At 41.5% G+C, this 25,549-nt stretch overlaps 1 protein-coding gene across 8 annotated transcripts in view; it reads right to left on the reverse strand.

The window, feature by feature from the left end:
- Positions 1-25,549, reverse strand: part of SPECC1 (sperm antigen with calponin homology and coiled-coil domains 1) — a 276,466-nt gene that overhangs the window by 84,924 nt on the left and 165,993 nt on the right. For all 8 annotated transcript variants that reach the window (XM_019641539.1, XM_019641535.1, XM_019641540.1 and 5 more), the window contains 2 exons: positions 17,545-19,124; positions 3,435-3,642 (listed from right to left, as the gene is read on the reverse strand). In XM_019641539.1, coding sequence (XP_019497084.1) covers positions 3,435-3,642; positions 17,545-19,124 — 1,788 coding nt within the window. The remainder of the gene's footprint in view (positions 1-3,434; positions 3,643-17,544; positions 19,125-25,549) is intronic.

Raw genomic sequence — 25,549 nt, forward strand, 5'->3', positions numbered from 1 at the left:
GACGAGTTGGGAATCAAGTGGTGTTCTGTTAGGTTACACCCTCAGATGACAGGCTGCACACCATGGAAAGAGACCTCCACAGCCACTCACACCATTACACTACTCTCGGCCTCCCCAGTATTGGCACACATCGTCCTGAATGTCCTTTTATCCCTGTGAGGTAGATGGCTTCTGTGTAACAGGGGACATGACTGGATATTACTATTGTGACCTCTAGGCCCATTTCTAGAGTCACAGTTGTTTTTTTTTTATTTCATTGGGGAAAAGCCATGGTCATTGGTTACACATTGATTTCATGCTACAATGGCATAGCTGACTCTTTTAGAGAGAGCACAGCTCACAGTGGCCCATGCGGGGATCGAACCAACAACCTTGGTGCTGTCAGCACCATGCTCCAACCAACTGAGCTAACCGGTCACCCCCTAGAGTCACAGTTCTTACTCACAGTTAAACCTCAGAATCACTTGGGAAGCTTTTCAAAAGCACAGATGTTCAGACCCCAGGCACTGACCCATGAAATCGGAACCTCCAAGGGCAGACAGGACATGATGTGTGTACTTTAACAGCTAATGGGTGACTTGGCCACCTCTCCCTAATTAAGGACATCTTCAGGTCCTCCCTCTCCATCTCCTGTTCTCTCCAGGTTACTTTCAGTCATTTCAACTTAAACCTGATCAGATCCATTACCTAGTTCATGCTTCAATGCTTCTTCCCATCCATTTCAGAGCAGCAGTTGTTCATTAAGGATATGGATGAGAATTATCAGAGAAGCTCTGAGAAGAACCCACAGGGTCAGGTCCTATCCCAGAAATTCTAATTCAGCACATGGGGCCTGAGAATTTGTGTTTGGGGTAAATGCTGCAGAATGAGCATTTCTGCATTTCTCCTTAACTTTTTATTTTTCTGTTCATTTCTTTCAAGGACCTTATGGGAAGAAGTGATTGTCTCAGGCTGAATTTGTGTGTCCCTGGGCCTCCTAGTGAAGACATCTTAATAACACCTTAATATCCCTGACAGAAGTTAAAAAGCTTCTTAAAAGGTGCATGGTCTGTGTTATTTTTCAATTTTGGATATGTTATGATACAACCATAGGGAGTAGGTCTGACATCTGTTCTGGACTTTAATTATATGCTTTTATCTTGGTGTGTCTGTGCTAACTTTTAAAGATTTGGGGGACAACACAACCAAATTCTCAATAGCAACATATCACTAAAAGAAACACAAAACAAAACTGGACTTCTTTAACTTGATACTTTTCAAGTAGGGTGCTGTGTTTGTAAACACACACTGACAATGGCAGCTATTTTTTTGTATTCTCAAGCATAACTACTGAGAATAGCCTGAATGATACTGACATTGAATGCCCATGTTCTACAGTTCTACCACATATCAGGTCTAATGAGGAATGGAGCCCCGACAGTACCAATTAATCAAGGTCAAGAATATAGAGTCAGCTCTCATTATTTGTGTTAGTTACACAGACTTGCCATGCACACTGAATTAGCGAACACTAAACTTTTGTTTCTACGGGAATACAGGGTTAGATCCTGTGATCCTCTGGTCACATTTTTGTTAAATGAAGCCCTATTTGCGTTATATAGGTTCGTTTGCCAATGTCCTTGTAAAAAAACACCCATCTCATCAGTGCTGGAGCCCTGCTGGCCCACGTAACCCTTTTCCTGCATAATAGTCAACAGGTATATTAAAAATTCTTCCGTAGCCTCTTGATCTGCAGAACCTGCCTCAAGAGCTGCAGAGCTGTAAGTTTTTAACTTTTTTCACTAGCGTGTGGCCTTTTGAACCATGGAAGCCAGCCAGCGCTAGCTGAGAAGGGTTTAAACACTTTCCCAACCCTGGGAAACATGACTGTAAATTTCTTTGGTTTTTGGCTTCACAACAATGCTGTGCAGCACGGTTGTTTTTTTTTGTTTGTTTGTTTTTAATTGGCTGTCATCACATGAAGCCACAAATTTAGCTGCTTTACCATCTTTTCCACAGTTTTATCGCACACCACAGATGTCACTTTGGCACTTTCTGGAGCAGTCTCATATACAGATTGGTGAACTTCCTCTTCCTTTCTCTGGAAGTTTTAGTTGACATTGAACGATTCAATGAACACTGCTGATTCATTAACTTTGAACTCATGGCCACCAGCACTGTAACTCGTGCTTGAACAAAGCTTATCCAACACATCTATTTTTTCCACATCACAGCTTTTTTGCACTTAGGGACTCTAAAAAGCATTCCAAGACTACACTTGGGGGCCATTTTAAACAGTCAAATCACCAACAAAAAGCACAAAATGAAAACAAAAAACATGGTACTAAATAAACCATGAAAAAGACACTGGTTTACAGTATGGGAGCTGAAACAGAAGGTGAAGTGTCACAGTGTTTGACCTAAGCTGGGAATGCACTTTGGGAGATTCACCCACTGCTCTGCACATGTCTGTGAATAACTGAAAGCATGGAGAGTACTGGTTTTGAGGTTATAAATACATTTTGGCAAACAGGAAAATTTGCAAATATGGATTCCACGAATAATCAGGATGAACTGGACATGTTGAGAAACTTCTTAGGCAACTGACTATGCTATTTTTAGCAATGGTTAATGTCAGTAAAAGCTCTGTGTATTAATTATTTTGTTACAAAACAAAACACATTATATGTAGTCATTTGATAAAGCTTCTTTGGGCAAAGCAGGCACTGTTTAACTAATCTCTTTTTTTTTTTTTTTAGCTGAACCATCCTGCCACCTGTTGGCAGCTCAGCAGCAGCTCAGCTCCTGCCAGGAATCGAACTGGTGACCTTGTTGCTAAGAGCTCGCACTCTTGAGCAAGCTCTTAACCAACTGAGCCACTTGGCCGGACCATAACTAATCTCTTTTTAAATGCCTTCCCTATTCAAAGCAAACAATGAGTTCATAAATAAGCCACATACTGGAGTCTCTTCAGTAACAAACTGGCCAACTTTATAAGTTATTTGATATTCTATCATCAATGGGACACATGTGGGAATTGTTTACTCCTTGACACCACAAGCACACATTATTGGAATCAGTGTAACCACCTATCATGCATCTTTTTATCCCTCAGATCCCAAAGACGACACATTGTCAATGCTTGATGAGTGTGGTCAGCAGTGTGGTTCACACGCAGGACACCTAAAACTCCAAAAGGTGTTTGCTGTTTTTTCACAATCACCCCACACTGTTGATTCACGTACAACAACCTTTTCTTCTTCACCCAGTTTTCAACTTAGTTCAGAAGATTAATTACTCTTTCTTAATTGCCAGTCTTCCTAGGAGCGTACAGAACACTCAAAAGAAAGACTTTTCATAAACATTCTTGCACACCCTCCTACAGTCACCCAAGGCCACTGGTTTTGTATCCTAATCACTCAATCCACATTTCACCAGGGCTGAATTTCACTTACTTTCTAGCTCACTGATGAGCTGATTATTATGTAACTTGACAGCTCGATGCTGTTCCACTTGATCTTCCAATTCAAATATGGTTTCCTTCATATCTTTAATCTCCGCGTCACTCTCTGATGCTTTCTCTTGCAGTTTTAGGCTGGTTCTGCTCAGCTGTTCTGCTTGATGTTCACATACTTCCTTCAAGTAAGAATAATCTTTTTCCACCTAGAATAAAAAGGAGGTTCCTTCGTCAATTTAACAGAAAAAAGTTCCCCACACATCAGCATATGCTCATGGATGCAGCAGCAAAGGAAGCTTCTAGCACAGGCCACACCTGGCATCATTTCTGTATTCTTAGCCTCAGAAATAGCCAAGGCAATAATATATAAATATTCAGAGGAATGTGATGTGTAAATAGACAAATGGGTGGATGCTGTGCCCCTTCCTCCCTGGGTGGAACAGCACTTCACACTGGGAGGCTGGGTCCTGCCCCAGGAGAATTGCCTGGGTGTGGCTGCCTCACCTCACATCTGCTATGGAGCAGCGCCCTCTGCTGGTCAACCAAGAACAACACCCCTAAGGTGGAACATCCCCTACAAACCCTAAATCTCTCTAACCATAAAGTGCTTGTGGTTACAGTGTTTCTTTAGAGGAATACAACATTAATGTGATAGAGAACACCAGTTGAAGGCACAGAACATAGGAAAAGCATGCACCGGACACAAAAATGGCACCGTGCGTACAGAAACTCATTGCACCTTTTCAATTTTTAACCATTAAACATTTAAAACACACAGAAAAGCACCAAAACTGATGAGATAACCATGCATCCACAGACTTAGCAATGGTTAAATTTTGCACATTTGCTAAATCTTTTTACTTTAACAAGATTTGAAAAAGCCTCAACTTCCTTCCAACTCTAGAGAGTAATATGTATTATCCTAAATACATACATGTGTGGTCATTCCTTGAATGGTTTTTATATATAAAATTTTTCCACAAATGATATACTATATTATGCTTTTGCCGTGTACTGTATTATACTGCATTGTACTATACAGTAACATGCTTTTGTCCTTATTATACTATGCTTATTATGCTTTTGTAACTTGTTTTTAACTACATTTTTGAGATGCATCCATATTGATACACATCACACTAGGTCATTACTTGAAATGCTGCATAGCATTCTATTGTCTGAATAATCATCTTATTATTATGAACTATGCCCCTTTCCTATAGTCTTTTCATTAATGTTACTAAATAGCTGTATATTTAGTAGGTAATGTAAGTTTTATACCTAATAGATTTCTTACTGGATTTGGAGGGGTTTCCATATACAATAGAGTTTTTTTCCAACTGCATTTCATGTACAAAACCTTCTGTATGCTCTATAGGGAGGGGACTCTGTGTGCTTTCCTCCCTTTTGTCCCCGTGGTACCTACACAGTATCAGACACATGGGAGGCCCAAATGAATAGCTGATGAATGAACTAAGAGTGGAAGGCAGTGTTGCACTGTTTTTCAATTGGGAGATCATTGTACAAAAGGAATGGAGGGAAGGAGGGAGGGAACAAGGAGAGAGCGAGGACCAGCGTGGGGAAGAACCAGAGTACCCTGCCTACGTTAAGGCAGAGCATTGTTCTGTGAAACTAGTGTTTCAGTTACAAAGTTGTGTGGCTCTGTGGTACAATATAAAATACTGTCACTGTAGGTTGTGGTCCTAAGCTTGAAAGCTGCACCACAGTACATCAAACTGGCTAAGGGTGCGAACCTAAAGCCAGACTGCCACTTTAAAATCCCAATTCTACCAAACCGAGCACTGTATTCTTTAATCTCTCTGCCTCGGTTTCCTCATCTGAACAATTAAATGAAATAATGCACTTAAAGAGCCTGCCGCAGTGCATGGCTCGCACATGATAAGCACTTAGTAAGTTATTGTTTATCTCATAATTGCCTTATGTCTTAGAGTACACAATATTAGATAATAAGATAGTACAGGTCCAAGGAAATTACAACACATATTAAAGACCAAAAGTCTTATATCTGACAGCTACTTTAATAAGCAGAAGACAACTTTTAAGGAGAAAAGGGGCACTGCATTTTAGATACTAGACAGCTTGACAGCATTTGAAAAGCATCCCGTGAGGCTTGTGTCCTGAGTCAGACCCTGGCTTTCCCCAGGGCTGGCCGGCTTGAGTCATGGACCTTCAGGCTCAGGGCTACTTACTCACGTGGAGTCTAGAAACATGCACATTACTTGGCTGGGACTACTGTGGGGCATGTGTAAAACCTGAGGATGTAACCAGGTAACTGAAAGGTTTAGTGCCGAGGAGGGTCTCTGCGTGCAGCTGGGGCTACTGGCCTCAGAGGCTCCCACCTCCCTTTCCACCCTATGTGTTGGCTCGTGGTGATCACAAGAACCAAATGGTTGTGCTGCTGACTGCCGGGGTCGGAAAACCTATGAATCAGTACACTGTTTCAGATGACACACATCATTCTTCCATTTGGTCTCAAGCTTAGCAATATATCCCAGAAAGATCTTTTATTTTAAAAACCAAAACCAAAACCAAAAACCCTTAAGAAGCTTCACAACTTCTTCCCACAGGAGCTTGCTAGGTAATAACAGGTAGGTATTTTATATTCATTTTACAAATTAACATGGAAAGAGGGAGAAATGAAATCAATTTAAAAAGAACAATCCAATTTACCAAGTAGGTAAGCAGGTGAGACCAACTCCCTATGCTCTGATGACTGTTAAGAGTTCTAGGTTGCCGTCTGCTTCACCAGCCTTTCTGCAGCCAGTTCTTTTGAGTCTAGTTTCCCCAGTTCAAAAATCGCACTATCAGACACCCAGCAATGTGATTTCCAATGTTTCCCTTTAAAAAAGGAAATACCTTTCATGCATTCCAAGCACTTCTCATCTTCAAAAATCAACTTTCTCTAGAAATGGGGTGTGCAGAATTGCATTACAAATAGATTCAAAGGGATTTCCCGGGAGAACTACTCCTCCCCGGAGATGGGGTGGTCAGAGACTATCCTTGGTGCTCTGACAGCCACCAAAGGCAGATGGCAGCAGAGATCACTCAGGACTCTCCATCAGTGCTCAGCCTTGTCACGCACCTTCTAGGAGCTTGGGATGCAAGGACAGGCAGAGCAGCGCTAAGGTACACTGGGCTACAGTCTTAGCAAGTGTTACAACCTCTCCTCGGGCTTGTCAGACACAGAAATTGAGGAAATGGCATTGTCTCAGGTTTGGTTCTCAGGGAAACGAGCAGAGCTGGGGATGTGCACAGGCGAAGTTTGTTGAGGAGTGCTCTGCAGGAATGAAGGAAGCCAGATGGGCAGAAAAGGGAACGAACTGCAAGGCAGCCACAGCAAGGGGAGCTCCGCACCTAGGATGCCCTTCAGAGCTGCTCCAAATTGAAATGAAGTGGGCCTTCCCCTACCCAATGGACTCCCCTGGTGCAGCTGTTCTGGGGAAGGGGCAAGCCCTGGGCCAAGGCAGCCCTCCCCACAGAGAGCAAGCCCTGGAGATGGCCTCCAGCTGGGCAGTCCACAGCCATCACTGCCCCACAGCTGGGGGAATGAGTGCCCCAGTCTGGGGGGGGGGGCTAGGGGTGCAGTCCCACCCACTGCAGACATCATAGAGCATTCCTGTGCTGGCCACAGAGGCACCACAGACACATTTGGCTCTCCTCTAGGGGAAGTGAACAAATGGCCATGATGGTTTGACCACTAGATGATCTACAAGGGCAGAGGATGATAAAAAGAAATGAAGAATCCCATTTACCCATCCTCAACAAAATGTTTTCCTCTGATGGGCTTCACACTCTTTGCAAACCTCAGCCAATGTAAAATGCATAGCAGGAGAACATCCCAGTGATACCTATTTTTACTGCTTCTAAAGATACTGAGGGAGGCCTCAGGCGCAAGAAGAGAGGTGGCTCCCGGGCCTGGAGGCACGTTTGGCCTCAGGACCTGCTTGTGGCTGCCTCGCAGGTTCTGAGAGCAGCCTCACTGGCAGGCCTGGGCATCCTTTCTGGCTCACTGTTTGCCATCCAGTCGTTGACAGGGGTCCCTCCTCAAACCTGCTCCATGTTCTATGATCCCTCACTAGTAAGCAGCAAAACCACATATTCTGTCCCAAGAGCTAGAGATCTGGGAGTGAACTGAACCCCCTCTTCCCTGCACACATCCAGTATCAAGTCACCAAACCCCACCGAGCCTACCTTCTAAATGTCTTTCTAGCCCATGTCGTCCTGCCTAACGCCTAGCTCCGCTCCCCACTCCCCCAGCCCAGTCCTTCATTCTTTCTCACCTAGCTGGGGCCAAAGTAATCTTTCTAAACCACAAATGCGCTCCTGTAACTCCCATTTAAATTTCTTCAGACCCAAAGCACAAGTGACCAGGATAAAAGAAAAGAAAAAAAGGTAAATTGGACTTCATCAAAATTAAAAACTTTTGTGCCTCAAAGGACACTACTGATATACACTGAAAAGATAATCCAAAGAATGGGAGAAAATATTTGCAAATCACGCATCTGATAAGAATATATAAAGAACTCCTACAACTCAACAATACTAACATAATACAATCCAAAAAATAGGCAAAGGATCTAAATAGGTATTTCTTCAAAGACATGGTACAAATGGCCAACAAGCACATGAAAAAATGCATGACATCATTAGTCACTGTAGAAAAGCAGATCAAAACCACAATGAGGGCCGGCCGAGTGGCGCGATGGTTAAGAACTCGCTTGGGATGCCAGAGGGCCCCGGTTCGGATCTCACATATGAGGGCCAGTGACACTGCCCTCAACAGCTAAGATGCTGAACAACAGCTCGACCTGGAGCTGGGCTGCCATGAGTCGCCGGCGACGGCGTAGGCTGCAGTCCCTGTGGCAGTGGGTTGCCATGGGCTACCGTATGTAGCCAGCAGCCAGCGTGAGCGGCCAGCAGCCGCAGTGAGCGGCTGTCCAGAAGCCGGCGACTGATCTGCCTCGCCAGGGAAGAGCGCAATGATGGTGCCAACTTGGGCCAGTGAAGCAACATCCTCCACAACTAGACTGAAGAACAAAAAAGGACAGCAACTTCTCTGTTCCCCTTCCCCCAATTCCCCAGCACTGTTCCCATCCCCCCAATTCCCCAATAAAAATCTTTAAAAAAAAACAAAAAAAACCACAATGAGACACCACATCAACACCCACTAGGATGGTTACAATAATAATTTTTTTAATGGAAAATAACAAGTGTTGGCAAGGATGTGGAAATATTGTGGGACCCTCATATATTATTGGTGGGAATGTAAAATGGTGTGGCCGCTTTAGAAAACAGCTTGGCTGTTCTCCAGAGAGTTAAATATGGAATTACGATATGACCCAGCAATTCCACCCCTAGGCACATAACCAAGAGACATGAAAACATACGTTCACACAAAAATCTGCACACAAATGTTCATGGCAACATTATTCAAAATAACCAAAAAGTAGAAAGAACCCAAGTGTCCATCAAATGATGAATGGATAAGCAAAATGTGGTGCATTCACACAATGGAATATTAATCAGCTATAAGTAGGATGAATTACTGATTCATGCTACCACATGAATGAACCTCAAAAACATTATGCTGAGTGAAAGAATCCAGACATGAAAGGCCCACATAGTATATGATCCCATTTGACAAAATGTCCAGAACAGACAAATCCATAGGAACAGAAAGTAGGTTAGTGGTTGCCAGGGGCTGGGAGGGAGCGGGTACTGGGGAGTGACGTGGTTGTTTTATGAGGTGATAAAAATGTTCTATAATTGATTATGGGGATGGCTGCACAGCTCTGTGACTATATGAAAGACCACCACTTGTACACTTTATGTGAATTATAACTGCATAAAGTTGTAACAAAAAGTCTTCAGCGACTCCACTTGAGAATAAAATACATACTACCTGACTGGAAGTCCCCTCCTGCCCACTTCAGGTAAGCACCCTGTGTACTCCAGCAGTTCTAAACTATTTGCATGGCTTCCTTGACCAGGCCAAGCTTTCTGGCCTGAGAACTTGCTATTCTCTTCCTGCAACATTCCCACTGTCCCCACCCCCAGCCAACACACCTGGTTAACTCCCATTCCCCTCAAGATTCAGGTTATAAATCAAACAAAAGGAGGAATCTTGATGACCCAGGTTTTCACAGTAAATTTCTCTATTGTGTTATAATCAAGTAAAATTCTCCTAATTCAATCGAGGCTTAGAAGGGTGCTTTCTTCAAACCAAAAGGCTTTGGCCTTAAGACAACAGTGTATTAGAGGCCTTAAGTCTGCTTTAAATGTCTTCCTATCTCTTCTTTATTTTCATGTAACCAGGAAGCAGTATAAGTCAGTAATTAAGAGTAAGAATTCTGGGGTCAGAACCAACTTTGAATCCTGACCTTCATCAATTAATTAATTAGCCTAATAACATAATCATTCTCTGCCTCAGTTTCCTCAACTGAAAAAAATTAGATGACAGTATCAACAGCATAAAATTATTAAATGAGATTAAATGATCTAAAGGCTCTAAGAGGACCCAGCACATATAAAGCACTAAAACATTAGCTCCTATTATTGAAATACAATCAACTGAACTTTTTAACATATTGATATAATTATAGCAGTCTTTCTCCTAATTCTGTTGCAAGTTTCTCTGACATTCATTCGTTTATTCACCAGGTTTTACTGGATACCTAAGATATGAAAGAAGTCACAAAGTTAAAATTATATATAGTATGCAAATGAATAAACTTGGAATGATTGCTTGAGTAACTTTACCATGAGTAAGAATGTATTATTTTTGTTGTGTTTGTTTCTCCATCTAACTTGGCTACTCCAAAACTCCTTCTGCTTAATTCTTGGTCCTGTTCTGAGTAGATAATGGTGATGAAGAGCCATGTTTCATTCATACTGGCCTAAATTCAAACTTTTTTTTCCACTATCTCTATGCCAAGAAAGAGGAAAATATGCTAGTTTACACTTTTGTTATAGAAAAAGAAAAATGGCTATGGTAAACTCAAAGAAGGTAAAAATCTGTATTTCACTCTGGGGACTCTCTAGGAGACCTTCTGAAGATCTCGCCCAGGAGACACATGCTGGGGAGACACCAGGCTCAGAGACAAGTCCTAAGGTCAAGTTAAAGAAAGAGAATGGTGCTCAGCTTCACGAAAGGTATTACCATGTCTAAAGAGAAAAACAGGTCCCTCAGAAGGGAAGGGGTGGGGGTGCGGTCAGCCATGGAAACCCAGAAAGGTAGAGGTGATATTGGGTCCACAGGAGATGCCACGCCCTGCTCTTGTGAATTACAGGGGAGGTCGGGGAGTGGGGCACAGATTCTGTGGTTCTGGCCCCACTGGCAAGACCACCCTTACTCAAATATCAGATCTCTTCATCAAACCCTCAGGTTGAGCTCCCACCCCTCTTCACAAGGTTTCAAGAGCAGAGCCCTATGGGGGTGTGGGGTGGGGGAGATCCAACAGTCATGCCAACACATGTCATATCTGACCTCACAAAGGATGAATGGACACTCTGGCTTCATAGTTGGTTCTTCCTAAGCTTTAGCTCCTGTGCACAGCAGGCTTCAGGCTCTGCACAAGGCTGGGGCCTGTGGCATGTTTCCTGAGGCCATGGCCCACCCTGAAGGTTTCCAGAAGAGCCTGTAGGCTTTTCCCCCGGCTGCCTCCCCGGGCTGCCTCTTGACTTCTATGGCAGCGCAGGAAGACAAGCTCTGTTCACACAGGCTCCTTACATGCATTCTTCCCAGCATGACGTCATAGGGCTCTATTTCACCAAGAGGGCTGATATATCCTCATCAGCCAAAGATACTGGAGAAAATGGGGGAAACTGTCGGAACTGACGATCACTGACATTTCTGCGTTTTCGCTTAAACAACTCGCCCAACAGTATCCAGTCCATGATTCATGGGAAGTGATCCCTAAGTTTCCCTCAACTCTACCAGAGATTCACCAACACTTCTGAGCTCCTCTGAGGTGCTGGGGTTGGTCAAGGGGCTTTTCCACAAGTAATCTGAGCTGATCCAAACATGATAGCCTGCTGAGTCCACAACGCAATGGTCCCACAGAATGGAAGGCTTCTGTGAAGAAGTGACACCATAGTTGAGACCTAAACTTTAAGACAGGACCAGGAAGGTGAAGAATGGGGATTGGATCAGGGAAGCAAAGAGAGGCAAAAGCACTTCTGGCAACGACAACCCTCACCTCCTTCACCTGTTGCAAGTTAAGACAAGAACTTGGCCTGGCCAGGCCTGGGCAAGGACGGTGGTGGGACTGAGGTTGGAGGTGTAAGCAGAAGGCGACCCCAGGACTTCATGCAGGGTGGAGAGTTTGGTGCAAAGGGACACTGCTGAAGGCATTTCACACACTTGGGAGATCCCTATGAGCACTTCATGGAGAATGAACAGGGGTGCAGAAGAGTGAACATGTGGAGGGAGTCCTGTTGGAGGCTGTGACAACGGTGCCCTTCTCTATCCCAAAGCCATTCTCCTTTTTTTTCTTACAAAAAATCCCAATTTTGTTCAAGAGTCAGGGTGTGATCTTGTGATTTCAAGAAGGGCGGGTGGGTGAGGGTGTGCAACCCAGTTCTAACCACATATAAAGGGAAAGCTGCTGAGGTGGCTCCTGGGGAAACATGTTCTCCTGATAGGACTGGGATGCCTGGGGACCTGGTAAGCCTCCTGCCTGCTGGGACCATAGGGATGAGATGCTGAAGATGCTATGTTCCCTGCACCCTCGGCAGGAAGGTGGGGGAATCCAGGGGCTGCCAGCCCAGAGCCTAGACATGACGCAGCCCCTGGACCACAGCTACCACTGCCTATGTCCTGACGTCTGATGACATAAGTACAGTGAACGTGTGCTGGCTTAGGCCACTGACACCAGAGGTCCCTGTTCCTTACAGTCCAGAGCATCACCTGGGCATTCTCGTGGACCACCTGCTGTGTAGGCCAGGTTCCAGGATCTCCTTGGTCCTTCAGAGAGTCCTGTTCTACAGTCGTGACCACAGAACCATCTCCTGGCCACATCTTTCTCTGGTTTTGCCATTTGTGGCTAGTGGCTACCCTAGTTTGGCCTGGTGACCAATATGGCTCACACATGATCATTTCACCTCTAGTTTTCCCTGACCTCTCATAGCAAGTGTTACCTGATAATCGCCTTACTCTTCTGGAAAAGACACCTGTGTACTGCAGAAAGAACTAAATTTCTAAGGATATATCACCTATAAGCTTTCGATCTCAGGGGGGGGGAAATCAGTATTTTCTTTTAAAACTTCTAGGTTTCAAGTCTTATAAAAATTTTTTAACTTGAAGTCAAGATCCCAAACGACTAAAAACTTGAAAGTCAAAAATATATACACCTGAATTGCATTGTAACCTGGAAAAACAATAATCCCATGTGCCTACATGCTGCTTGCTGGCTTGGGCAGGCATATGTGGCTTACAGGAGGTCGGGACTTCAGGATTCTGTGGAATTAGGCCCTTCCTCAAGGTTGTACAGAGGTATGTTATAGAATCACACATTAAGCTGCCAGCAAAATATACATGGTGGGTATAAGAGAAGCTGAAAGAATGGAGATACCAGTAAATGGCTGACAACAAAGCAACAAGAGAGAAAAAAAAGCCTACAAAACATTCACGCAATTATTGTAAACATACTACCAATTTTCCATTTATTGTATGAGAACAGACCAACCCACACCAAAAAAAAAAAATTACAATTTAAGGATTTTCAGAGATTCTTCTAACAGTGCCTGAATCACTCAAGTAACTTATCTAAACTGGAAATGTATATAGATTTACTAAATCTCTTAGATCATGGGATGGTTTGGCATTGCCTTTCCTCTTTGTAAATAGGCTATTTTGTTCTTTTCTCCTAATATTCACCTTCTACCAAAAATGAGAGTGGATGAATGTAGAGCTCAAGGGTAAAAGGGGTCCATCCTCTGTGGTCCACTTGGTGGTTAACACGACAGTCACTTTGACATCTGCTCAAGTGGCTATGTCTGCAAGTTCTATGCAAAAATATCAAGTGAGGCAACTGAGAAGAATCAAAGTATACCCCAGGAATGCAAAGACGATTCAACACTAGACTACATTAGAAAATCTGTTATTGTAATTCACCTCATTAACAAATTAAAGGAGAAAAAACATTATTACATAAAAACTATAAGATCATATGAGGTCGGACAATTAAGTTCGTGAACTCATCCTAGAAAAAGTGCTACCTACCTCACTGCTGAATATCACTACGGTCACTTTCGAAGTACTTCCCTTGGGAAGCTATGCACCAATGCCAGTGTCTAGTCAACCCTTCAAAGCAATTCTGGAATGGCCATTAGAGCTGTCATTTTAGTACCTTTGATGCCCTGAATATCATCAAAATGTCTTCCTTTCAATATTTCCTTTATCTTTGAGTAAAGAAAGAAGTCACTGGGGGCCAGATCAGGTGAGTTGGGAGGGTGTTCCAATGCAGTTATTTGTTTACTGGCTAAAAACTCCCTCACAGACAAAGCTGTGTGAGCTGGTGCATTGTCGTGACACAAGAGCCATGAATTGTTGGCGAAAAGTTCAGGTCGTCTAACTTTTTCACGCAGCCTTTCAGCACTTCCAAATAGTAAACCTGGTTAACTGTCCAGTTGGTACAAATTCATAATGAATAATCCCTCTGATATCAAAAAAAGTTAGCAACATCATTGCAATATGTTCACAAACTTAATTGTCAGACCAAAATCTATAGTATAAGATCTACAGTGGATATAGAAAAATTCAATCTCCATCCTTTTTTTTAAATAAGCAAACAAAACACTTCTTAGCAAAATACTTGTATAACTCAATGAAAGGTATATAGCAAATGCCCACAGCAGACATCCTTAATGACAAAATATTAAACGCACTCCCTTGAAAGAAAGAACAGGATCCCTCCATCATCACACTTCTATGCAACACTGATAATGGAAATGGGCCTGCCAAAGGCCATGAAATTAACCATTAGCCACGCCAGGAGGGCCCAGGCTTTCTACCTCCAGGTCCAGCACTTTATATACTTCATTGTAGTTTTGTGCTACAACTGCTTCTGTTTCCTTTGGGCATGAGTCCCTCCTGCCTTATCATTTGAATTCATGGTTGCTGGTGGATTAGTTGACATTCTGCGGTGGGGCTACAATATACTATTAGTCTGCCTAGAAGGTCTTGTTTTTTTCTACAGTAATAGAAAAGCACAGGAAGATTAGTAGAAGTTACATAATCACTGCATTACAGATCACATAAGACAGCACAAAAGCACAGACCTAGGACCTTGATACATATAAAATAAATTCTATGTGACATCACTCCTCACACCTTTTACTTATGACTCTTACCTCAAAATAGTAGCTAGAATCTTTTCTGTCCTAATGTTATGTATTTGATCATTTCAATCAGCAAGCAACACATAAAGATATGAAATACATGTACATGAATAATATAATTAACAGCTTGATTTAAAATACCTTGTACTTAAATGTCATATGATTTCACTTGTTATGTGGAATCTAAAGAACAAAATAAATGAATAAACAAAACAAAAACAAACTCATAGATACAGAGAACATTTTGATGGTTGCCAGATAGGAGAGGGTTAGGTGTGGGTGAAAAACGGGAAGGGATTAAGAAGTACAAATTGGTTGTTACAAAGTAGTCATGGGGATCTAGGGTATAGCATAAGAAATATAGCCAATAATATTGTAATAATTATGCATGGTGTCAGGTGGGTACTAGACTAATCAGGGGGATCACTTTGTAAGTTATATAAATGTCTAATCACTATGTTGTACACCTTTAAAAAAAGGAAAAAAAAACATGTTGGACCTTGTTCTCTACAGAGAATGTAAATGCTTTTCCTTTTTCTCCAAATTAGACTTAGTTTATCCCAGAAAATTCTAGATTTTATTGTCTTCCTCTAGCCAAAGCTATAATAATAAAGGACAGATTTAGATCTTTAAATGCTTTCATTATTAACCAAGTAAGGACAAACTTAAACAAAGAATTTTATTCAAGAAACTAAGAAAAAACAAAGGAATGTACAAAAAGCAGGATAAAAGAATTGATAAAGATAAATTAGAAACAAATTAATCAGAAATAGATAAACAATAGAATTGATAAGCTAATCCAACTGGGTTTTATCTTCATAAAACTTAGAGTGACATACTCCAATCTTCTAAACAGGAAGATTAAACATTGTTTAAGTATATTAATACCAGTTTGTATGCCCAAACATGCATAAACGGGGGAAATGTCTGAAAAGATATATAGCAAAAAGTTAGCAGTGTTTTTCTCCAAGCAGGGAGATTAAAGGTAGTGTTTATTTTCTTCTTTATACTTTTCTGTATTCTCTAAACCTTCTGTAATGAATATACAACTTTTTATGATCGGAAAAATAAGCTATTGTTTTAAGATGCCACATTATTTTTCACTGACACACATATTTAATGTAGTACCAATCAAAATACCACAGAAACAGATGAGGGACTGAGGGAGAACTTCAAGGACACCGGGGAGATCAAACATTTTGCAATAGAGTAATGAAGGGTGAACCTATTCCACAGACATTAGAACTTAATGTAAAGCTACAATTACCAACCTACCGTTCATATGGTCCCCTAGCTAGTACCTTCAATGGAACTGCCTCCATAGTTTCAATAAAATGCTGTGAATTTAGGACACAGACAATGGTAAAAGTACCAATACTACCACCACTCAGATTATCAGGCAACCCAATGCCAGGATCAGTTTGCAACTCACTAATCTCAAGGCACATGAAGCAGGAAAGAAAAATTCCCCTGGAAGCTCATGGCATACTTTGTTTCTTAAAACAGTCACAACCCTGAAATAAGGTGGAAAGATGTTTTCAACCTCTCTCACCAAGGAACCCCTCAATCACAGACCCAGAGCTTAGAGAAATTTTAAAACAGGAAGCCACCTGTCTACATCTTTCCAGACTGCTCTGTGAGTGGGCAGAATATTATACAATTACCAGCCATCCTCATTATATAACAAAGTTCCAGACTAATTAAAGGATTATTTTTTTAAATGAAAGAAGTGATCATTTAATTTAATCTTAGGTTTGGGAAGATCTTTCCAAGGAAAAAGGGGAGGGGGGGAAAAGGAAATGAAGATGAGATTTGAATGATCCAACAACTTGATGCCAACTGTTGGCAAGTGTTCATGATCTGCTGGTGGGAACGGACTTGAATGGTATTTCTGTAGGGCAATCAACCTGGCTAAATGTACTAAAAGCCTTTAAAATGGTCACACTCTGAAACAACAAGTCAATGTCTAGAAATCTTTCCTTAGGAAATAATGACAGATCTAAAAAATGTATTACAATATCAAAAGACTGGAAAAGAACATAAATGTTCAACAACTGGCAACTAGTAAAGTACACATGAAATATTGATATACTAGAATACTATCCAGTCTTCAAAATCATGTTTCAAAGAATAATAATGAGAACATGCTCAGAAAATATTAAATTTTTAAAAGTTAATATATATGGGGTGATTCTAAAAAAATTTTTTTTCAACTGCAGGAAACACACACACATATACAAGTATCTGGAAGATAACACCAAAATAATGCTTATATTATTACTTCATAGAGAAATTTGGGGTGATTTTAACTTTCTGTTATTAGTAGCCCTAAGCATGCTAACTGGTAGACCTGAATAACTCTTGCTCATTCTTCAAGACTCAGCTTATTGTCTCCTCTTTCAAGAAGTCCTCCTGACCTACCCACCTTTATTCCACGTATTTTAGGTGTTCCTCTTTCCCACAGGAGTCTGGGCTGCCATCTATGACATTCTTTATCCCTGCATCATACTCACTGATTTGATTCACTATATCCCCACTACAGTTTGAACAGCCTGTAGTCAGAAATCAGAGTGTTTCATTTTTGTATCCCCAATCTGCCTGGAATCTAACAGAGGTTCAAGCTGGAATGATGGATTCATGAATGAAATTGACTAAGCAAAAGATTCTCTGTGCTCTGTGAATTTAAAGGTCAAGAAGGGAAACGTTGACAAGGACGAGCAAATACTGGTCAAGAGACATCTCCTTACCTTGGCTAGTAGGCCGGAGACATGTTTAATTTCACCATGTGCCTTTAGTAATTCTTGTTTGAGCTCAGTGCAAGACAGTTCCAGCTGATCTTTCTCAGCTCGAGCTACTTTTAACATTTCTTGAATTTCACAGCCCTCTGCCATCTGCCCCAGGGGACTGGTCTCTCCAGCTCTTTGCTTCTCGTTCTCCAATTGAGCCTTCAAAGACCCATTTTCAATCTTCAGCCCTTCCTGTGTAACTTGACACTCTTCCAGAGTTTTGGCCATCACACTGTTATCATGCCGTTCCAGTTCTAGAAACCCATTCAGTTTTTCATTTTCTTCCTTCAAGTGTTTGATCATTTCTAAAGCTCCTTGGTGTTCTTCCTCCACCTTCCGTAAACTGCAGGTCAGCTGCTGCTGAATGTGGAGCAGCTGCTCTCTTTCGAAGCGGCCCTGTTCAAGGATCTCCGCGCACTTCTGCTCCAGTTCCAGACGTTTTCCTTCTTGGGCATTGGGCTCTTCATTCTTTACTCGCTCTTGTAAAAGATGTATCAGCTTCTCATTTTCTTGACTTAGCTGCTCTACCCTCTCTAGATGCTGATGAAAGGAAGTTTCCAAAATCGTCTTCTCATCCACCAGCTTCTCATTTTCAGCTGTCAATTCTTGCACCATTTGTTGCTGGTCTGACAATTCTTGTAGAGTAGCCTGCAGTTCTTCCGCAGTGCTGTGGTGATTTTCTTCCATCTTATGTATCTTCTCCGTCAGAGAAGCCAGGGACAGCTCACTCACATTGTTAGGGGAGCTCCCTGTGGTAGAGCACTTTGAACTCTTAAAGGCGTTGCTTGTGGAAGACAGGGGCCGGGAGGGGGTGTCTGCTGTGATGTGCTCAAAATCGGAGGCATCTGGTGACAAAGAAGCTTTGGTAACATCGCTACTCGAAGAACCCGACATCCGTAATGCATTTCCGTGAGGGCTGTTTTTATACTCATTGATTTCACCAGACAACTGATCTTGTGTTGGGCTTCCAAAGCTTGACTCTTGGGTTATGGATGTTGGGCAGCTGCTGTCACCAGTGTGGCTTGCTCCCTCTTCCGAATTTGGTGAATGCTCAAAATAAGTCAGTTTCTCCTTCAAGGTCTGGTTTTCTTCCTGCAGATAGGCAAGCTCTTTCTGAAAATTCTTGTTCTTCTCCTCAAGAGCTCTTATCAACAGTTCTGAGTCACCTGGTGAGACTGAGGACCCATCCAACTTTGGGTCCAAAGTACTGGTTCCTTCAGTGTTCAGAGTCCTTTTCTCCTTGCATTTCTTAAGTTCACTTCGAAGCCTGTTAATTTCACTATCTTTTGCTTTGGCTTCTGCCAAAAGTTCCCGAACTTGGGACTCAAGCACGGCCTTTTCTCCACCTTCATTCTCTTGCTTGGGTCTTGTGGAAGTGGTCCTCAGGTGCTTGGTAGGGGTGAGTGTGCTGGAAGAAGTTGGACTGGACACTGATTTCCTTGGGTTGGAGGGACCACGTGGCACAGTTCTCTCTCTTGAGACAGTTACCGAAAGTTCTCGAGGAGCTGGAATGCCTGTCCGTTTGGTCGTTGTCACAGCCCCTAAACACAGAAGCAGAAACTAGTGAAACAAAGCAAGCACTTTTATAAATGAAACCCAAATGACTTCAACTCATAAGGCATGATGAACATGGTGGCTGTTGCCCTTCGTCCATTTCCTTTTCCTTTAGAAAATTATCCAGTTCTGACTGGGGTTTCTGTACCTACTTCCACAGCCCTATATTTCTGGGGAAGCTAACTCCAAACCTGAGCTACTCAGCATAATCCTATCCTCAGCATGGGCACACTCCTTCACTGAGGTCAATGAAAGTTTTTCTGGGTGAGCTTCTAAAAGAATACTGGACATGAGTGATAGCTCATGTACGTCTGGGAATGGCTGGCAACCATCTTGTCATCAAAACAGAAAAGTGAGAAGCAGAGAACAGAAAGAAGGAAACCAAATCTTTAGTAGCGTTGTAGATTTGCTAAATCAATCATCACGGAGGCTTGGCCTATTGCTGTCCTTCCCATTACACAAGCCAATAAATACCCATCACAGAAGTCACCTTGAGTTGGGTTTTCTGTAACTTGCAATTTAATACATCTGAACTGATAACCTTGGCAACTACACAAACAGCCTTTTGGCAAAATACAAGTTCATTATGAATTTCTCAATAAACATTTAAAAAATTCATCATGAACATATTTTGACTGAACACACATTTGATTAAGAAATAAGAAGACATAAATAATACTAAGGAGACACTGATCTGATCCAATGACCTATTATTATTGCTTTTAACATAAGTGGAAATGGTGTACTCATTTGTATCCATAAAAAACAAGAACGAATGGGATAAGGGCATATTGTATATATCTATGGTACAGCTTTAAATGTTTAAGGGATTTATATAATACAGAAATGATATGGAATTTAGAATACTTACAATGGAAAATGTAAGGAATTATTTTTAATTTTCATCTATACTACTATCATTACTTTTAAATTTTCATCTATGCTGTATTTTTTTACTTTCAGTTATACTATTACTACAGATGATGTTAAAAAAAATTCTAGGGGTGAAAACCCAGACATGGATCTAGAAATGAAACCTACCTCAGAGGTTAAAGTGTAAATGAAAAACCTGGGCCTGTTTTACAAACTCAAAGACCATTTGATTAATCAAGGCTTATTGCTATAACTTACACATGTATGCACCTGGGGCTGGAGGTCACCCAACTCGAGACCTCTACATTGTTGGAAGGGTTGGGGGCAGGGGATTCAGCCACAGACTGGCAGCAGTCCCCCCCATGGCACAGTAGCTCTAAACCTCCCACCAAGACTGTTACTAAGACGTGAACAACTGCATATCCTAACATCCTGAATCTGAGGTGATGATCTTAGGTGACTTAGCATCTGTTGCTAAGCCTCTGACAGCTGAGTGCTTTTAAACTTTGACATAATAAAGGCTAAACTGTCATATTAACATACAGAAAAGCTACGCTTTTTATATTAACTTTTCCAATTAAGTTACTGGAAAGCTAAGAGTACTACAATGCACATTTAATGCTTTCGGGTGCCTAGAGGCCTCGCTTGCATCATACTAGGTACGCAGTGAAGAAAAAATGTATTTAATTATTCTTGTAAAATGAAGATTAAAATCGCTAAGCAATGAAATGTTTTAGTAACAGCAGTTCTCTAGAGTGAAGTAATCTTGGCCATGACCATAATGAAAACTGGCAGATAACTAAAGTTTCACCATACCTACAGTCAGAACAGGCAAAACGAAGAGTCCAGGACTGATTATCACAGGGACATTGGCCATTCCTAATAGTGCCACTAAAATTAAGGCTCCTTTTCAATTATTTGTTAGTTTTGAAGATGGGAAGAATTAAAATAAGACAGTAGATCAACTCAGTCATCATTTCCAGCTACAGTTTAACTTCTTCCTTTTGCTGCCAAATCTTAGTTTGTTCTTCACTTAGGTGTTACTTAAGCCTTATCTGAGCTACTAGGAATTCTTTTACATCAAACCAAAATACATTTATGAAATATATCCAGTTGTGGATATATTTTTTACTATATCTGTTCTTTTCTCTGTTCTTGCCACTTCATCATCACTTGGAGAGTCCCCAGTTTGTTTTCGATTTTCTAAAAGGTTCTTCCCATCTCTGTACACATCATTTCAGAAACTGCAATTAACAGAGGTAAAGTAAAGAGAGTTGTTAAAATTCATCATCAGGCCACACTAAGGTTGGTGCTTGGCTGCTCGCTCCCCCATTTGTGCCCAAGTCTGCTGCCCAGACACCCCTCATCATGGGCACTGGTGGGCAAGAGTAAAGTTGTCAAGGGCATAGCTAACAATGGAATCAATCAGTGGGGTGCTACCCTAAGTCTCCTTCAAGTACTGTTGGTCCAGCAGCCTCAATGCTATACAATACCTCCTGGAACCCTGAAACTGGGCATGCTACCTAACAGTATACCATGGCAAAGGTGACAACAGGGGCGGCGAAAAGGCTGGTGCCAATGGCACAGGGACCGGCTCAGGGGCACCCTTACTTCTTTTGTCTCCTTCCCATCCTCAGACCAGGTCATCACTTGTTCCTACTGACACTGGTTGTCTTAAGTGCAAGAAGTATAAAATAAAAGCAAGCTCCACCTAATAATTTATTTATTTATTTTTTTAAAGATTTTTATTGGGGAATTGGGGGAAGGGGAACAGACAAGTTGCTGTCCTTTTGTTCTTCAGTCTAGTTGTGGAGGACGCTGCTTCACTGGCCCAAGTTGGCACCATCATTGCACTCTTCCCCGGTGAGGCAGATCAGTCGCTGGCTTCTGGACGGCCGCTCACTGCGGCTGCTGGCCGCTCACGCTGGCTGCTGGCTACATACGGTAGCCCATGGCAACCCACTGCCACAGGGGCTGCAGCCTACGCCGTCGCCGGCGACTCACAGCAGCCCAGCTCCCAGGTTGAGCTGTTGTTCAGCATCTTAGCTGTGGAGGGCAGTGTCACTGGCCCTCACATGTGGGATCCGAACCGGGGCCCTCTGGCGTCCCAAGCCAGTTCTTAACCATTGCACCACTCGGCTGGCCCTAATAATTTATTTTTAAAAAACCACGCTTGATGTTACATTTTAAAAGTCCAAGTGAAAAATTATACTGTGGTTGATCACAGGTGCATCAAACTATTATTCATAGAGACACACGCTAGGAAGGAATGTATAATATTGAGAATAGATGAGTATTAAGCTGGTTGGATGGTGAGTAATTTTCCTGTTTTCTTTTTTACAGTTACATTTATATATAAATTAAAAAAAAACAGGAGGGAAAAATCCTATCATAACAATATACAGAGAGATAAAGAGGTGGGAAAAAGAAATCTTTGCAGAGAACAAAAAGCACATTTAGAATAACAATAGCATGATCAGTTAAATCATAAATCAGGTGACTGTTTTAAGCAGTGATTCTCATGAGCTGAAAATAAAATACTTCCCGTCCTTTATTCATCTTACCCAAAGAATATGCTACTGGGGTTGTTCTTTTGAAGGTTTCCTTCATGCACTGATGAAGGAAATATTGGCATTCTGAAATTAATTATTAATCTTTCATTTATTCAATAAGAACTCAGAGATTACCTGTCTGGGGAAGAGACAGGTAGGAGACACAAATGAAAGTTCACCATCTTCACATACCATACAATTGCTGCTTGCCTCATAAACACAAGAGGACTTGCTCATTCCAGTTCTAAAAATCTAAACTACTAGGATATTTTTTACTATCACGCTGCATAAATTTTTTCTCAGGAGTTCCAATAATTGCTTTATTGTCAAATCTAATTTTCCCCATTAATCTTCATCCTTCTCAACTTTCCAGTGGCAGCTAGCTTTATTATCTATTCCTTTTTTCCTTCATTCTTTTTATTCATGTCTGACTGTGGCACCAATCATTCAAGGAACCTTAAAAACATTTAAAACTTCCTTCCCCTTTCTTTTTATAACTAATCAGTTGGTCACTAACAGCTATTAACTGTTTTTGGAAATGTTTCCATGTTTTTTCCTTTCCTTTTGGTATGACTCTAGTCCAGGTCCTCAAAATGTTCCATCTAAATTTCTGAAACATTCTCACAGGTCTTCCTGGTTTTAGCCTCTCTCACCTCTGAGATACTCTGGATCAAATCCCTTAAACAAGTCATTCATTTTTCTGTTTAACAATCTGTAAGTATTTCTTCTCGTCTGCTGCACCAGTGTCAAACTTCTTCCCATGAATTTCAAGGTCACACATAATATCTAATCAACATATCCGACCTGAATCACCTTTTGGGGTTTTTTTTTTGCTTTCCAGTACACCCACTTAGTAACTCTAGCCAGTATCCTCAATGCCCCCAATATACTTGTGACTTGTTGAAATATCATTTCCTTTCTTCTGTATCCTCTGACTGCATTTAATCAAGCTTAATTCTCTTCAATTAAAAAAAACAAAACAAAACTGTTCATTTCCCGCATGGGCCAGTGAGCTGCGCCCTACGCAACTATTTGGTTGTCGGAAAAGTCATGACGCATTTTTGCGACGAAAAACAGAGAAAAAATACGTCATGACTTTTCCGACAACCCAATAGATTGAAGACAATGACTTGAGCTGAGCTTCCAGTGAGCTGCTGAATGGCTCAGTTGGTTACAGTGCGTGTTCTTTACAAGGTTGTCGGTTCTACTCCCATCCATGGGATGGTGGGCCATGCCCCCTGCAACTAGATTTGAAAACAGCAACTCGACTTGGAGCTGAGCTGCACCCTCCACAACTAAGATTGAAAGATAACAACTTGACTTGGAGCTGAGGGTCCTAGAAAAAACACACTGTTATCCAATAAAAATTAAAAAGCAAAACAAAACTGGAATCCACATCTTCCTCCAGGTAATATCTGATTTCTCTCTCTTCCTCACAGCAGAATCCTCCAAAGAGTTATTTTCACTGGTTGTCTTCATTTCTTCCCCTCTCACTCACTTCTCTACCCACCCCCACTACTCACTGTCTGCTGAGGTCACCAATGACTTCCATGGGGTCCAATACAGGACATTTTTTAATCCTCTTAGCAGAGTTGGAACAATTTCTTCCCTTTTGAAACACACCTCTGATGAGGTCACACTGTCCTAGTTTTTCTTGTATCTCAGCAGCTACCCTCTGTCTATCTCCTTTGTTGGTTCCTCCTCCTCTCTCTATTCTCTACACATTAGAACATTAGAATTCTGCAGATCTAGGTCCTGGGCCTTTTTCCTTCTCTTATGATAAGTATTTTCCTGGTGCTTCTACTCAATCCCATGATCTTAAATACCACCTATATATTGATGACTCCCAAATTAACTCTTATATGGACCTCTACTCTGAGCAATATCTGAATATAGAACTACTTACTTGATAAGCATAAATAAATGATCTCAAAAGTACTCAAACTAGACAAAAGGGAGAAAGGAAGGCTAAGAAAGCATGAACAGAATACACAAAGGCCCTGGAGTGCAGAGAGCCATGGTGGGGAAGGGACTAGTGAGGAAGATGGCTCATTCATATAGGGTACTCAAGGAAGATCTCACTGATTGAGATTCAAGGTGATATACATCCATTAAAACGAGGCCAGAATGCTATGGAAAAGAACAATAAAGATAATAGAAGAGAAAGCTCTCAACATTTTAAATATGCTTGTCAGATTAAAAGATTCAATAGAAGGGATGGAATGCAAAATTAAAGAACTCAATACGTAGAACAAAACAAAGACAGAAATAGAAAATATACACACAGAGGGCCAACCAGGAAATCAAACAATTAACAGAAGTTCCAGAAATATAGACCAGTGGAAACAGAGTGGAGGAAATTATCAAAGAACTGACACAAAAGAATTCCCCAAAGTTAAAGAACATGAGTCTCCAGAATTCATGTCAAGCAAAACAAATGAAAAAAGACTCACACGGAGATAGATACACCTTTTATGAAGTTTCAGAACACCAAGAATGCCTCAAAGTTTGGAGAAGGGGTGTGGACTGAGAATGAAACTGGCCATAATTATTCATTAACAGTATTGAGCTCTAGGAGGCAACCGAGTAAATGCGTTCAAAGTTCTAAAGCAAAATGATTTTCAACCTAGATTCTATACCCAACCTAACTATAAATCAATCATTGAGGTAGAAGATACATTTTAAAACATGCAAGGACTCAGAACATTAAACGGCCAACACTCTTTCTGAGGAAGTTATTTGGGTCGTGCTCCAGTAAAACAAGGAAGTAAACCAAAGAGGAAGAGGATCAGTGATCCAGGAAGCAGTGGCTCTAATAGAGGAAAGCAGTCAAGGGAAGTCTCAAGATAATACCTATTATTATTTTGTAAATCAGGAGAACAAGTCCAGACTGGGTCGAGAGGAGGACAGAGTGCCTTGTAAGGTAAATTTCTTTTTTTTTAAAAGATTTTTATTGGGGAATTGTGGGGATGGGAACAGTGCTGGGG

Source organism: Hipposideros armiger, unplaced genomic scaffold, assembly GCF_001890085.2.
Source record: "Hipposideros armiger isolate ML-2016 unplaced genomic scaffold, ASM189008v1 scaffold_61, whole genome shotgun sequence".
NCBI classification, from domain to species: domain Eukaryota; kingdom Metazoa; phylum Chordata; class Mammalia; order Chiroptera; family Hipposideridae; genus Hipposideros; species Hipposideros armiger.